This window comes from Coregonus lavaretus, assembly GCF_964263955.1.
Source record: "Coregonus lavaretus genome assembly, contig: HAP1_SCAFFOLD_3638, whole genome shotgun sequence".
In the NCBI taxonomy this organism is placed as follows: domain Eukaryota; kingdom Metazoa; phylum Chordata; class Actinopteri; order Salmoniformes; family Salmonidae; genus Coregonus; species Coregonus lavaretus.
In genome coordinates this window covers 4,218-20,678 of record NW_028161672.1, presented here as the reverse complement: position 1 = coordinate 20,678, position 16,461 = coordinate 4,218, and the positions used below count along the sequence as shown (strand labels likewise).

The window sequence follows — 16,461 nt, the reverse complement described above, 5'->3', positions numbered from 1 at the left end:
TCAGCTGGGTGATATATTAGTCCTTAGTGCCCTAATAGGTTTCATTTATCTCTATACACTCCCACTTGAATTCAACTGGCCTACCAGGATGTATTAAAAGTACTTTGATGTACAGCCGGGTGCAGCTATAGGCAGCTGGACTAAATACCTTCAGTATAAGTGATTGTTAACCTATTGTTGCCAGACCTGTTCCCTATTCTTCCCTGGTTAATCTTGAGGGAAGCTGTTTAAAATGGTTGCGTACAGCTACTACTACTCCTGTGTGTGGAAGTGCTATTGTATTGCACTGTGGTATAATGAGTCCTTTGTGTGACATTTTCCTTCCGAAGCTGACATTCAGGAGGAAATAGGCTGCGAGCGGCAGGCATACGGTCCACTGTGACAAGCGGAGGGTCCACTGTGACAAGCGGACGACTGTGATATTAGATTGGGACTTTGAGGCGTCTACGGGTTGGCTAGGGGGGGGGGGAAAGGACACGGCGCTCTGTTCTGTTCTGCTCATGTTCCATCCCGTACTGTAAAACACAGCTCAGCTCAGTCTAACAGGGAGTATACAGAGGCTTCTGGTGTGTACTGGGCCCACCTACCTTCTGATCAGGGTCTGTATCCACAAAGCATCTCAGAGTAGGAGTGCTGATCTAGGATCAGTTTTGTGTTATATGGACAGATCCTGGATCAGCATTCCTGTGTGTGAATACGAGCTCAGGTCTCTAATGTATAGTGTCTGTGTTCCACTACTAGGACTATGGACTCCTTATCCCTAGTGTAGTGGCTGTTCTGTGATGTGTTATGGCGCTGCTACATCAGCCGTGTGTTTCTAATGTTGAACTGTTACGCTACTGTTACAGCACTGTAGTCAATGCTATTGTTACACTAGGGCAATTCCACGATAACAGAATTATGCTGATTTCAAAATTTAACAAACCATAAAACTCTATGCACAATGACTACTTTGCACAATTTACACAGTAATACAAAAATATACAGTATCATTCAAGGGTTTTTTCTTTATTTTTTACTATTTTCTACATTGTAGAATAATAGTGAAGACATCAAAACTTTGAAAAAACACATATGGAATCATGTAGTAACCAAAAAAGTGTTAAACAAATCAAAATATATTTTAGATTTGAGATTCTTCAAAGTAGCCACCCTGTAAGGTTCTGTATGTATTTTCTTAGTTCACCTTGTGTTCTTGAACATAGCCCTGTTTCATTGTGTTTCATTTTTGTTAATTGATTTCACCTGTGTTAGTTACTCACCTGGTCTCATCAGCTCCTTATTTAGTTCAGTTCTTTCTGTTTGTGCCTTGTGAGGTATTGTTCGTTTTGACTCTACTAAGCCTTTTCATAGCTCGTTTGTGAGAACCAGTTATAGCCTTCAGTCCTAGTTTTTGATTATCCTGCCTGTTTGCCTACCTGTGTATGACCATTGCCTGCCTGTGACAACGATTCCTGCCTTCTGCGAAGGCTAAATAAACACCTGCCGCGCTCTGCGTGTGAATCTACACCTTGTTCTCCATGAGTATTCATTACACACCCTTTGCCTTGATGACAGCTTTGCATACTCTTGGCATTCTCTCAACCAGCTTCAATTAACAGGTGTGCCTTCTTAAAAGTTCATTTGTGGAATTAATTTCCTTCTTAATGCGTTTGAGCCAATCAGTTGTGTTGTGACAAGGTAGGGGTGGTATACAGAAGATAGCCCTATTTGGTAAAAAACCAAGTCCACATTATGGCAAGAACAACTCAAATAAGCAAAGAGAAATGACAGTCCATCATTACTTTAAGACATGAAGGTCAGTCAATACGGAACATTTCAAGAACTTTGAAAGTTTCTTCATGTGCAGTCGCAAAAACCATCAAGCGCTATGATGAAACTGGCTCTCATGAGGACCGCCACAGGAAAGGAAGACCCAGACTTACCTCTGCTGCAGAGGATAAGTTCATTAGAGTTAACTGCACCTCAGATTGTAGCCCAAATAAATGCTTCACAGAGTTCAGGTAACAGACACATCTTAACATCAACTGTTCAGCGGAGGCTGCGTGAATCAGGCCTTCGTGGGCGAATTACTGGAAAGAAACCACTACTAAAGGACAGCAGTTAAAGAAGAGAAACACAAGCAATGGACATTAGACTGGTGGAAATATGTCCTTTGGTCTGATGAGTCCAAATTTGAGATCTTTGGTTCCAACCGCCATGTCTTTGTGAGATGCAGAGTAGGTGAACGGATGATCTCCACATGTGTTGTTCCCACCGTGAAGCATGGAGGAGGAGGTGTGATGGTGTGGGGGTGCTTTGCTGGTGACACTGTCTGTGATTTATTTAGAATTCAAGGCACACTTAACCAGCATGGCTACCACAGCATTCTGCAGCGATATGCCATCCCATCTGGTTTGGGCTTAGTTGGACTATCATTTATTTTTCAACAGGACAATGACCCAACACACCTCCAGGCTGTGTAAGGGCTATTTTACCAAGAATGAGAGGGATGGAGTGCTGCATCAGATGACCTGGCCTCCACAATCACCTGACCATAACTCAATTGAGATGGTTTGGGATGAGTTGGGCCGCAGAGTGAAGGAAAAGCAGCCAGCAAGTGCTCAGCATATGTGGGAACTCCTTCAAGACTGTTGGAAAAGCATTCCATGTGAAGCTGGAAAATAGTAAACATAAAGAAAAACCCTGGAATGAGTAGGTGTGTCCAAACATTTGACAGGTATTTACTGGAAAGACTTTGCAGATGCAAAGTTTGGTAACAGAATTACGGCAAAATATCCCTCAGATTCCTTCTGTTATGAAACATTCTTGTATCTGCACAGTTCTTCCTTTAAATGTGTTTTTGTTAAATGTTCACTGAAAATTGTTAAAAGTAGTCCTTATGCATAGAGTTCAATGGTTTGTTAAACTTTTCAATAAATCATTTGTGTGTTACAGCACTGTAGCCAATGCTACTGTTACGCTACTGTTACAACACTGGAGTCAATGCTACTGTTAGTCTACTGTTACAACACTGTAGTCAATGCTACTGTTACAACACTGGAGTCAATGCTACTGTTACAACACTGGAGTCAATGCTACTGTTCGTCTACTGTTACAACACTGTAGTCAATGTTACTGTTACAACACTGGAGTCAATGCTACTGTTACACTACTGTTACAACACTGGAGTCAATGCTACTGTTACACTACTGTTACAACACTGGAGTCAATGCTACTGTTACACTACTGTTACAACACTGGAGTCAATGCTACTGTTACACTACTGTTACAACACTGGAGTCAATGCTACTGTTAGTCTACTGTTACAACACTGGAGTCAATGCTACTGTTACACTACTGTTACAACACTGGAGTCAATGCTACTGTTACAACACTGGAGTCAATGCTACTGTTATGCTACTGTTACAACACTGTAGCCAATGTTACTGTTACGCTACTGTTACAGCACTGGAGTCAATGCTACTGTTACAGCACTGGAGTCAGTGCTACTGTTACCTTGTTGCGACATCGACAGGATGAGCAGCACAGAGGCTCACATCTCTAAAGTGTTCATCTCTCTCCCTCCCTTTCTCTCTCTTTCTCTCAGATGATTCAGAGAGAGGCTCAGGTAAAGAACAGGGTGTGTGCCGTGGCCATGACCGACTCAGTCCACAACATCTGGCAACAGGACGCCAGCAAGAGCATCCAGGAGTGGCTGCAGCAAGTGAGATGACACGCACATACACACACATATGCACAGCATACACACACACCAATGTGAAATCTACCTAACGCTCCCTCACTTTCAGTGGCTGGACCACAGTGACAGGACCACAGTGACAGGAAGAGGCAATATATAGCCTAACTCTTCTCTTTCTGTTATTCTCAGATTCCCTATTATAACCACAGACATATTTCTTATGTTAGAGAGCAGACCAGAACACAGGCTACGGTAGCACCACATGTCCAGCTACAAGCCAGTTGTTTGCCTGTTTTTCCTGAACCCTCCAACCCTCCAACCCTCACCCTCTTTCTTTTTTGTTGCCGACGGATGTCAATGAATAAGCCAGACAATTGGCCTTCTCCAGTGTGTGTGTGTGTCTCGGTTTGCGTGGGTCGCTTTGTTTTAGCTCTCGCCCTTTCTGGTGTGACCTCTGCCATAGACAGCACCTGGGCTCACTCAGTATGCACATACAGATGAGAGAGATAGCCACCGCCAGGACTACAGGGGAGCCAGAGATGCAAATGTCACACACACGCATGCACACACACACTTGGTCGCACACATCTTGCCATCACACTGGCCAGTTGTCACATATGTCACCCTTTTCTATAGATCTCTCTCATTCATATGTCACCTTTTTCTATAGATCTCTCTCCTTCATATGTCACCCTTTTCTATAGATCTCTCTCCTTCATATGTCACCTTTTTCTATAGATCTCTCTCCTTCATATGTCACCTTTTTCTATAGATCTTCTCCTTCATATGTCACCTTTTTCTATAGATCTCTCTCCTTCATATGTCACCTTTTTCTATAGATCTCTCTCCTTCATGTGTCACCTTTTTCTATAGATCTCCCTCCTTTGTCACCATTTTCTATAGATATATCTCCTTCATATGTCACCTTTTTCTATAGATCTCCCTCCTTCATGTCACCTTTTTCTATAGATCTCTCTCCTTCATATGCCACCTTTTTCTATAGATCTCCCTCCTTCATATGTCACCTTTTTCTATAGATCTCCCTCCTTCATGTCACCTTTTTCTATAGATCTCTCTCCTTCATATGTCACCTTTTTCTATAGATCTCTCTCCTTCATATGTCAAATTTTTCTATAGATCTCTCTCCTTTATATGTCACCTTTTTCTATAGATCTCCCTCCTTCATATGTCACCTTTTTATATAGATCTCTCTCCTTCATATGTCAAATTTTTCTATAGATCTCTCTCCTTTATATGTCACCTTTTTCTATAGATCTCTCTCCTTCATATGCCACCTTTTTCTATAGATCTCCCTCCTTCATATGTCACCTTTTTCTATAGATCTCCCTCCTTCATGTCACCTTTTTCTATAGATCTCTCTCCTTCATATGTCACCTTTTTCTATAGATCTCTCTCCTTCATATGTCAAATTTTTCTATAGATCTCTCTCCTTTATATGTCACCTTTTTCTATAGATCTCCCTCCTTCATATGTCACCTTTTTATATAGATCTCTCTCCTTCATATGTCAAATTTTTCTATAGATCTCTCTCCTTTATATGTCACCCTTTTCTATAGATCTCTCTCCTTCATATGTCACCTTTTTCTATAGATCTCTCTCCTTCTTTCTTTTGTTCTTCTTGTCTTTTTTCCTCCGTCTGTAACTGTGTGCGTGTGCGTGTGTTCATGTGTGTCCCTTAGTGGGTGTTGTTCTAAAGGTTTTGGGCTTCAAGGTTGTGTTGGCCTTCTTCTTGCTAGATTTCCTATTTCTGATTCATTGGAGGAATGGTGGAGACGGCGCGTAATTGGAATGTTAAGTGATTTCTATTTGTGATGATTACCCAGAACAATACATATGTAATAACCTTCTACTTCCAGCCCTATGAAGGAGAGAGGGGAGAGAATTCACTCTCTTGTCGTTAACCCTTATCGCTCCCTCCAGCAGTAGGCCTGCTTAGACAAAGAGCTTCTGCTTAGAAGGACAGGTACAGTAGCTACTGTGACATGCTCGCTCGCACAAACACAGGCAGACACACATATTATTTTGTTCATCACACCTTCTTATGTTCACAGACACACAAACCTTCTTATGTTCACAGACACACACACCTTCTCATGTTCACAGACACACACACACCTTCTCATGTTCACAGACACACATTCTCATGTTCATACACACACTCACACACACACAGGGCCGCTCTCTCAGACAGACAGCATGGTGTCAGCGTGGTGTCTGGGTAGCTGCTGGTTAACAAGGATAGGGTCAGTGTGGGGATTTGATTTATTCCTAAACCTAATCTGTCCTAGTAATTAAAGTCGAGGCTATGGGTCCTCTATCTACAGTAGTCAGTCACTGAGAGCCATGCCACTGAGAGCCATGCCACTGAGAGCCATGCCACTGAGAGTCATGTCACTGAGAGCCATGCCACAGAGCCATGCCACTGAGAGCCATGCCACTGAGAGCCCTGAGAGCCATGCCACTGAGAGTCATGTCACTGAGAGCCATGCCACTGAGAGCCATGCCACTGAGAGCCATGCCACTGAGAGTCATGTCACTGAGAGCCATGCCACAGAGCCATGCCACTGAGAGCCATGCCACTGAGAGCCCTGAGAGCCATGCCACTGAGAGTCATGTCACTGAGAGCCATGCCACTGAGAGCCAAGCCACTGAGAGCCATGCCACTGAGAGCCATGCCACTGAGAGCCAAGCCACTGAGAGCCATGTCACTGAGAGCCATGCCACTGAGAGCCATGCCACTGAGAGTCATGTCACTGAGAGCCAAGCCACAGAGCCATGCCACTGAGAGCCATGCCACTGAGAGCCCTGAGAGCCATGCCACTGAGAGCCATGCCACTGAGAGCCAAGCCACTGAGAGCCATGTCACTGAGAGCCATGCCACTGAGAGCCATGCCACTGAGAGCCAAGCCACTGAGAGCCATGTCACTGAGAGCCATGTCACTGAGAGCCAAGCCACTGAGAGCCATGCCACTGAGAGCCATGCCACAGTCTCTTTGTGTTTCTGTTGAAGTAACTTATCCTGGACCTCTCCTCTGATCCTCTATTTCTCCCTCTCTCTCTCCTGGTGTTTTGCTCAGCATGAACACACACACATACACACACACACACACTCCTTGCAGGGCCTCTGTGGTGGCTATACCTCATTCAGGTGACCTTACAACACTGTAAGATCACAAACATATCTCTCTCTCTCTCACACACACACATACACATACACACACACACACACACACACACACACACCCTCTAGATGTATATCTGGAGTGTTATTCAGGTTCAGTGGTAGCTACCCCTGGTGTAGCGCCCTCCCAGCAGGTGTGAGTGTGTGGTGCGTGGTGTGTGTGTTAGAGCAGCCCCCCCACCGGCATTGCGCTCCGCTCCTGTCGGACGTAGGTAATTCCCTCTCCCTGCGGGTCGTGGGGTTAGGGATGGAGGGAGGGATTTAGAGATCAGCACGCGCTGGGACAGATGATATAGACCTAATGGGTCAGACAACGGGCAGATGACGTCACATAGGGAGAGAGAGAGAACGCTCTGGAGAGAAACCTGCAATTATAGTAAGCCCATAGAGAGAGAGAGACAGAGAGAGAGAGAGAGAGAGAGAGAGAGAGAGAGAGAGAAGCACAAGGATAGAAAAACAAGACGACTTTGTTCTAGGAAGGACATGTGAGGAGTAAAAGGGGGAACAGAGAGAGAGACATGTAGAGGGGGAACAGAGGGAAGCAGATAGAGGTAGAGACATGTAGAGGGGGAACAGAGGGAAGCAGATAGAAGTAGAGACATGTTGAGGGGGAACAGAGGGAAGCAGATAGAAGTAGAGACATGTTGAGGGGGAACAGATGGAAGCAGATAGAGGTAGAGACATGTAGAGGGGGAACAGAGGGAAGCAGATAGAAGTAGAGACATGTTGAGGGGGAACAGATGGAAGCAGATAGAGGTAGAGACATGTAGAGGGGGAACAGAGGGAAGCAGATAGAGGTAGAGACATGTTGAGGGGGAACAGAGGGAAGCAGATAGAAGTAGAGACATGTAGAGGGGGAACAGAGGGAAGCAGATAGAGGTAGAGACATGTAGAGGGGGAACAGAGGGAAGCAGATAGAGGTAGAGACATGTAGAGGGGGAACAGAGGGAAGCAGATAGAGGTAGAGACATGTAGAGGGGGAACAGAGGGAAGCAGATAGAGGTAGAGACATGTAGAGGGGGAACAGAAGGAAGCAGATAGAAGTAGAGACATGTTGAGGGGGAACAGAGGGAAGCAGATAGAGGTAGAGACATGTAGAGGGGGAACAGAGGGAAGCAGATAGAGGTAGAGGCGTGTAGAGGGGGAACAGAGGGAAGCAGATAGAGGGGGAACAGAGGGAAGCAGATAGAGGTAGTTGTTGCCACAAGAAAAGGACAACCAGTGAAGAACAAACACCATTGTAAATACAACCCATATCTATGTTTATTTATTTTCCCATATGTACTTAACTATTTGCACATTGTTACAACGCTGTGTATAGACATAATATGACATTTGAAATGTCTTTATTACTTTGGAACTTCTGAGTGTAATGTTTACTGTTAATATTTATTGTTTATTTAACTTTTGTTTACTATCTACTTCACTTGCTTTGGCAATGTTAACATACATTTCCCATGCCAATAAAGCCCTTAAATTGCAATAGAAAATGTAATTGAGAGAGAGAGAGAGAGAGAGAGAGAGAGAGAGAGAGAGAGAGAGAGAGAGGGAGAGAGAGAAGAGAGAAGAGAGAGAGAGAGAGAGAGAGAAGCTCAAGGATAGAAAAACAAGACGACTTTGTTCTAGGAAGGACAGAGAGATGGTGTGCAGCCTGCTACAGCCCAAGGTGTCTCCTGTCACTGTGCTGGCGGCGCGCACAGCACGGCACTGCCATGAATAAAGCATTATAATCCACTGAGATTACACACACAGTAATGGGAGCTGGCCCATAGGGAAGAAGTGGGGTGGAGGGGCTCTCGGGCAGTAAAGAGAGTTTTGAAGTGTAGGTCTGTATGTGTGTGAGGCTTGATACAACAGGCTACAGAGGTTAGGAGGAGAGTGTCTCACTACGGGGCTCACATGTGGTGGGCAATGCATCGGTATGTTATCTAGGATCAATTGTGTGTTTGTGCGAGCGTGTGTGTGCATGCGTTAAGGTGGGTGGGGGACATACAGGCTACATATTGTCAGCACTTCCACGACCTGTGTGTATCACTGTATCTGCACAGCTGTAGTGTAGGCTGCTGTCAAGGCAGCGTTTGGTCTCAGCACTGTTAGCCATGCTATAGCAGCAGTGGTAGGTACAAACATACACATACACACATACGTATGTTTGTGCTGGTTAAGTGGGCTAGTTAGTGAGCGCAGTGGGAGGCAGGCTTTACTGCAGGCTGTAGCCCAGAGCAGGTGGCTCATTATAGGCCTGATGGGGAGGCTTAAAAGTGTGGCACAGGTAGGACCTTTTTCCCTGTAACACCTGTCTGCCGTTTACATTCTGAAAGCATAACAGTACACCATTAGGAGCACTCTTAGCATCCCGTTAAGCCCCGGCCGCCACCGGCTTCTGCCGCACGGCCCCAAAAGGATTGTGGGACTCCGGAGTGTATGCTTCTGGTTAATAATGACTGATTATTATTATTATTATTATTAATGTCCGTTCCTTTCCTTTTAAAGTCAAGCACATTTCAATCTAAGACAAACACACACAAAAAGTGAAATATAAGCAAGCCTAAATATCTTATATTGAGTGATAATTCAATAAAAAAAAAAAAAAAAAAAAAAAAAAATTGTACTAAGCTAAATGATGTAATGTCATTGGCAGATAATTTTGCTTATTTTAACCTGAAATAAAATATATATACTTTTAATGAATTATCACTCAAAATCAAATAAAATCAAATGGTATACAACAGGTGTAGACCTTACCGTGAAATCTCAATATAAGATATTTAGGCTTGCTTAGATTTCACTTTTTGCCATGCACCCACACATACTTACTAAGTGCTTACTTACGGGCCCTTCCCAACAATGCAGAGAGAAAATAGAGAAATAATAGAAAAATAATAACACAAGGAATAAATACACAATGAGTATCGATAACCTGGCTATATACACAGGGTACCAGTACCGAGTCGATGTGCAGGGGTATGAGTTAATTGAGGTAGATATGTACAGTTGAAGTCGGAAGTTTACATACACCTTAGCCAAATACATTTAAACTCAGTTTTTCACAATTCCTGACATTTAATCCTGGTAAAAATTCCCTGTCTTAGGTCAGTTAAGATCACCACTTTATTTTAAGAATGTGAAATGTCAGAATAATAGTAGAGAGTGATTTATTTCAGCTTTTATTTCTTTCATCACATTCCCAGTGGGTCAGAAGTTTACATACACTCAATTAGTATTTGGTAGCATTGCCTTTAAATTGTTTAACTTGGGTCAAACGTTTCGGGTAGTCTTCCACAAGCTTCCCACAATAAGTTGGGTGAATTTTGGCCCATTCCTCCTGACAGAGCTGATGTAACTGAGTCAGGTTTGTAGGCCTCCTTGCTCGCACACGCTTTTTCAGTTCTGCCCACACATTTTCTATAGGATTGAGGTCAGGGCTTTGTGATGGCCACTCCAATACCGTGACTTTGTTGTCCTTAAGCCATTTTGCCACAACTTTGGAAGTATGCTTGGGGTCATTGTCCATTTGGAAGACCCATTTGCGACCAAGCTTTAACTTCCTGACTGATGTCTTGAGATGTTGCTTCAATATATCCACATTAATTTTCCTTCCTCATGATGCCATCAATTTTGTGAAGCGCACCAGTCCCTCCTGCAGCAAAGCACCCCCACAGCATGATGCTGCCACCCCCGTGCTTCACGGTTGGGTTGGTGTTCTTCGGCTTGCAAGTTCCACCTTTTTCCTCCAAACATAGCGATGGTCATTATGGCCAAACAGTTCTATTTTTGTTTCATCAGACCAGAGGACATTTCTCCAAAAAGTACGATCTTTGTCCCCATGTGCAGATGCAAACTGTAGTCTGTCTTTTTTTATGGCGGTTTTGGAGCAGTGGCTTCTTCCTTACTGAACGGCCTTTCAGGTTATGTCGATATAGGACTTGTTTTACTGTGGATATAGATATTTTTGTACCTGTTTCCTCCAGCATCTTCACAAGGTCCTTTGCTGCTGTTCTGGGATTGATTTGCACTTTTCGCACCAAATTACGTTCATCTCTAGGAGACAGAACGCTTCTTCTTCCTGAGCGGTATGATGGCTGCGTGGTCTCATGGTGTTTATACTCGCGTACTATTGTTTGTACAGATGAACGTGGTACCTTCAGGCGTTTGGAAATTTCTCCCAAGGATGAACCAGATTTGTGGAGGTCTACAATGTTCTTTCTGAGGTCTTGGCTGATTTCTTTTGATTTTCCCATGATGTCAAGCATAGAGGCACTGAGTTTGAAGGTAGGCCTTGAAATACATCCACAGGTACACCTCCAATTGACTCCAATTATATCAATTAGCATATCAGAAGTTTCTAAAGCCATGACATCATTTTCTGGAATTGTCCAAGCTGTTTAAAGGCACAATCAACTTAGTGTATGTAAACTTCTGACCCACTGGAATTGTGATACAGTGAATTATAAGTGAAATAATCTGTCTGTAAACAATTGTTGGAAAAATTACTTGTGTCATGTACAAAGTAGATGTCCTAACCGACTTGCCAAAACTATAGTTTGTTAACAAGTGTATGTAAACTTCCGACTTCAACTGTAGATATAGGTAGGGGTAAAGTGACTAAGCAACAGGATCGTTTCAAACCCTGCCTGCAGCAGTGCATACACACACACACACACACACACACACACACACACACACACAAGGGTGACCTATTTATGTTTGTGGTGTCTCACTCAGTTCAATGTTGCCATCGATCGGCGCACTAGCATGAAGTATTGATAATAATAATGTCTGAGAAAGAATCCAATCTGCCATCCTTTTGTCAACTTCCCTCCTCTAATCCCATGCAGCGTGCTAGCCTTTATCTGACTGCAGCTCACCCTGCTCTCCCTGCTCCCACAACGTTGGGGTTGCCTTGACTAATCTATTGAAACGCCGGCCCTTGCTTCTCCATTGGCAGGGAGCGGGAGGGCTGCCTTTGAAATGCCTCCCCTCGCTCACAGCACACCAGCACAGCTGACATCTTCTTCTTCCAGGCAGAATGAATTAGGGAGATACAATGAGACACTTGATGGATGTACCAGTCAAGGAGCCTGTCTGCATGTCTGTCTATATGTCTGCCTGTTTGTCTTCCTCCCTTTTTGCCTCCCTTCCTGCCTGCCTGCCTGCCTGTCTGTCTGTCTGTCTGTCTGTCTGTCTGTCTGTCTGTCTGTCTGTCTGTCTGTCTGTCTGTCTGTCTGTCTGTCTGTCTGTCTGTCTGTCTGTCTGTCTGTCTGTCTGTCTGTCTGTCTGTCTGCCTCCCTGTCTGTCTGTCTGCCTCCCTGTCTGTCTGTCTGCCTCCCTGTCTGTCTGCCTGTCTGTCTGCCTCCCTGTCTCTCTGCCTCCCTGTCTATCTGCCTCCCTGTCTGTCTGCCTGTCTGTCTGCCTCCCTGTCTCTCTGCCTCCCTGTCTATCTGCCTCCCTGTATGTCTGTCTGCCTGTCAGTCTGTCTGCCTGCCTCTCTGTCTGCCTGCCTGCCTGCCGTCCTGTCTGTCTGTATGTCTGTCTGTCTGTCTGTGTCTGTCTGTCTGTCTGTCTGTCTGTCTGTCTGTCTGTCTGTCTGTCTGTCTGTCTGTCTGTCTGTCTGCTTGCCTGTGTGTCTGTCTGTTTGTCTGCCTGTCTGTCTATACTCCCTCCAAAGAGCACAACTAGATCAAGCCACGGCATCTAAAAATACAACAATTCACGCCTGTTTCTGTTTACCAAAATGGTTGTCAACCCCCCCCCCCCCCCCGCCCCGCCCCACACACACAGCCCTTCTATTCTCCCCACTCTGCATACTGCACACTCCTAACACACTCGATTGACAGGATGAGGGAATATGAGGGGAATGAGAGAAACTGTAATGCTGTGGCATGCATGATTTGAAAACATTCCCTTTTGTGTTTGTTTGATAGGTTGGAACACCGATGTGTGCATTGTAAAAACACCAAACACGCTCTGTTCTTCTCACAAAAACAGCTGTGCTGTATCTCGCTGTAACTAAATCTCTGGTTAAACTAAAGTTCCTCCTCACGGAAGTTGTTAAAGGAAGATGACAACTTAAATAGATTATGATTTCATGTACAGTGCATTAACTCACAGTGCAGGTGTCTTTGTGAGAGGAAAATGTTGCCCTCTGACCCTTATAGCTACATCCCCATCAATATACACTACCGGTCAAAACCTTTAGAACACCTACTCATTCAAGGGTTTTTCTTTATTTGTACTATTTTCTACTTTGTAGAATAGTGAAGACATCAAACTATGAAAGAACACATATGGAATCATGAAGTAACCAAAAAAAGTGTTAAACAAATCAAAATATATTTTATATTTGACATTCTTCAAATAGCCACCCTTTGCCTTGATGACAGCTTTGCACACTCTTGGCATTCTCTCAACCAGCTTCACCTGGAATGATTTTCCAACAGTCTTGAAGGAGTTCCCACATATGCTGAGCACTTGTTGGCTGCTTTTCCTTCACAAACCATCTCAATTTGGTTGAGGTCGGGGGATTGTGGAGGCCAGGTCATCTGATGCAGCACTCCATCACTCTCCTTCTCGGTAAAATAGCCCTAACACAGCCTGGAGGTGTCCAACTAAGCCCAAACCAGATGGGATGGCATATCGCTGCAGAATGTTGTGGTAGCCATGCTGGTTAAGTGTGCCTTGAATTCTAAATAAATCAGAGACCGTGTCACCAGCAAAGCACCCCCACACCATAACACCTCCTCCTCCATGCTTTACGGTGGGAACTACACATGCGGAGATCATCCGTTCACCCACACCGCATCTCACAAAGACACGGCGGTTGGAACCAAAAATCTCAAATTTGGACTCCAGACCAAAGGACAAATTTCCATCGGTCTAATGTCCATTGCTCGTGTTTCTTGGCCTAAGCAAGTCTCTTCTTCTTATTGGTGTACCTTAGTAGTGATTTCTTTGCAGCAATTCGACCATGTTGGCCTGATTCACACAGTCTCCTCTGAACAGTTGATGTTGAGATGTGTCTGTTACTTGAACTCTGTGAAGCATTTATTTGGGCTGCAATATCTGAGGCTGGTAACTCTATTGAACTTATCCTCTGCAGCAGAGGTAACTCTGGGTTTTCCATTCCTGTGGCGGTCCTCATGAGAGCCAGTTTCATCATAGCGCTTGATGGTTTTTGCGACTGCACTTGAAGAAACTTTCAAAGTTCTTGAAATGTTCCGTATTGACTGACCTTCATGTCTTAAAGTAATGATGGACTGTCGTTTCTCTTTGCTTATTTGATCTGTTCTTGCCACAATATGGACTTGGTCTTTTACTGAATAGGGCTATATTCTGTACCTTGTCACAACACAACTGATGGAACTTTTAATAAGGCACACCTGTTAATTGAAATGCATTCCAGGTGACTACCTCATGAAGTTGAATGCCGAAAGAATGCCAAGAGTGTGCAAAGCTGTCATCAAGGCAAAGGGTGGCTATTTGAAGAATCTCAAATGTAAAATATACACTTTTTTGGTTACTACTTGATTCCACATGTGTTATTTCATAGTTTTAATGTCTTCACTATTATTCTACAATGTAGAAAATAGTAAAAAATAAAGAAAAACCCTTGAATGAGTAGGTCTTCTAAAATTTTTGACCGGTAGTGTATGTACAAACAGGTTTTTTTCACTCAATACTTCCTTATCAGATAGCTTTGTGTATTTGTTTCTATTTTGCCTACAGAATGGAATAAGGTGGATTGATCCTCACAAGTGCATGACTCTGACATGAACGGTTCCTCAAAGTAACTAAAAGTCCCTCCATTTCATTTGCATGAAGTTGTTGTCATAGAGTTGCAAACAAACACAGAGAGTTGAGGGCTACAGCTTGGGGCTACAGATGAGGAAAATGTGCACAGCAGTATATCAATCTGAAAATGCCCGCCAAAATTTCTAAAACCTGTTTTCGATTCATCATTATGGGGTATTGTGTGTAGATTGATGAGGAAAAACATTTATTTAATCCATTTTAGAATAAGTCTGTATTGAAACAAAATGTGGAAAAAGTGAAGGGGTCTGAATACTTTCCGAAGGCACTGTACGTATATGTGTCATATCTCTGGAGTACGCATGTGCCGACACACACACACACACACACACATAGGAATGTCCAGATGACGCGGGTGGGTCCCGGGTGGGGGGTACAGTGACACCTGGGTGGCAGAGGGCTCAGGGGTTGTGGGGGGGGGGTGACAGGGTGAGGAAGGGTGCGGGTGGGGGTGGCTTGTGACAGCCTAGAGGCAGTGTGATGCGACCCGGGGTTCTAGGCAAGGTGGGGGTCTTTTGGGTTTGCTGGCCTCCCTGATCGGCCCAGTCAGCTCCCTCTCTGTCCGACAGAAGCAGGTCCTTGGGAGAGGGAGATCGCTGGGGTGTGGAGGGGAGGGGGTGGCGATAGAGGGGGTTCAAGGATGGGACCCCACCCAACACACACTCAAACACACTCCCACACACACAAGGATGGGACCCCACCCAACACACACTCAAACACACTCCCACACACACAAGCACTGTATTGGCTATCAGGCAGGCCGAGGCAAATGTAAACAAGAGCAGATAAGCAGTGATTGGTCAGGAGTCCAGCCTAATCTCCTTTTACATTTCTGTTTCTTCTATTTCACTTTGATCTTATCTCAGGAACGTCTTCTCCATGCATACCTCCTTGTCTTCATCCTCCCTCCTCCACACCCATGACAGCATCCCGTCAAACTAACACATACCACTATCAACCCACTGGACGTAAGACACACACACTCAGTAGGTCGGATTCATCACACACACAAAATGCACTGTATAAAGCAGCATTTCACATGTAGAAGGGTAAAGACAAGAGGGAAGGGATAAAGAAGCGCTCCTCTGCTGTCTCTAAGTGTAAGACTGTGGACTGGCGTCGGGGGGGGGGGGGTTGTTGAGGGGTTATGGGTCACCAGGCTGCGTAGACACCCCCCTGGGGCGCCCGGCTCGCCATCACAAACAGAATCAGAGTAGTCTGAGCAATGTGTCACATGGCTTTTAATTGCTTGTTCCTGTCTCCTTCCCCCATCTCTCCTCCCTTTGTCCCCCCCCCCCCCCACCTCCTCCCCCCACAGCACTGCCGTAACTGGGTGTCAAGCCCCGAGCCCCTGGACACACCGCTGGAGCCCATGCTACCAGACTGCCCTCGCGTCTCTGCAGGTAGTGTGTGTGACTGTGGATTCAACACTCCTCACACCTTTCATCTCTCTCTCTCCCTCTCTCTTAATCTATGTCTTTGTCTGTATATATTTCTTTCTCTATCTCTCTCTATATCTATCTCTCTCTCTCTATATATATATGTCTGTATATATCGCTCTCTCGCTATCTCTCTCTCTGTAATCTTTTCATGTGATGGTTTGCTCCCATTTCATGTGGGGCTCTCTGGCCTCTCAATGAATGGCTCGTAGTCCTGATGTCACAGCCTGAGAAGGTGTCCTTAATTCAGGATTAAGCCTGTAATCTGTAATCCTGAATATTATGATAATGTTGGGCCATGCTGGTGGGCCCTCAACAACTGCCCTTAA

At 44.7% G+C, this 16,461-nt stretch overlaps 1 protein-coding gene across 1 annotated transcript in view; it reads left to right on the top strand.

Annotated features, from left to right (window-relative positions):
• Positions 1-16,096, top strand: part of LOC311120227 (cotranscriptional regulator ARB2A homolog) — a gene marked incomplete at its 3' end in the record, with an annotated part of 31,563 nt that extends 15,467 nt beyond the window's left edge. The window contains exons 2-3 of the mRNA XM_084194838.1: positions 3,590-3,706; positions 16,012-16,096. Of these exons, the coding sequence (XP_084050964.1) occupies positions 3,590-3,706; positions 16,012-16,096 (202 nt within the window). The remainder of the gene's footprint in view (positions 1-3,589; positions 3,707-16,011) is intronic.
• Between the last annotated feature and the right edge of the window lie 365 nt (positions 16,097-16,461).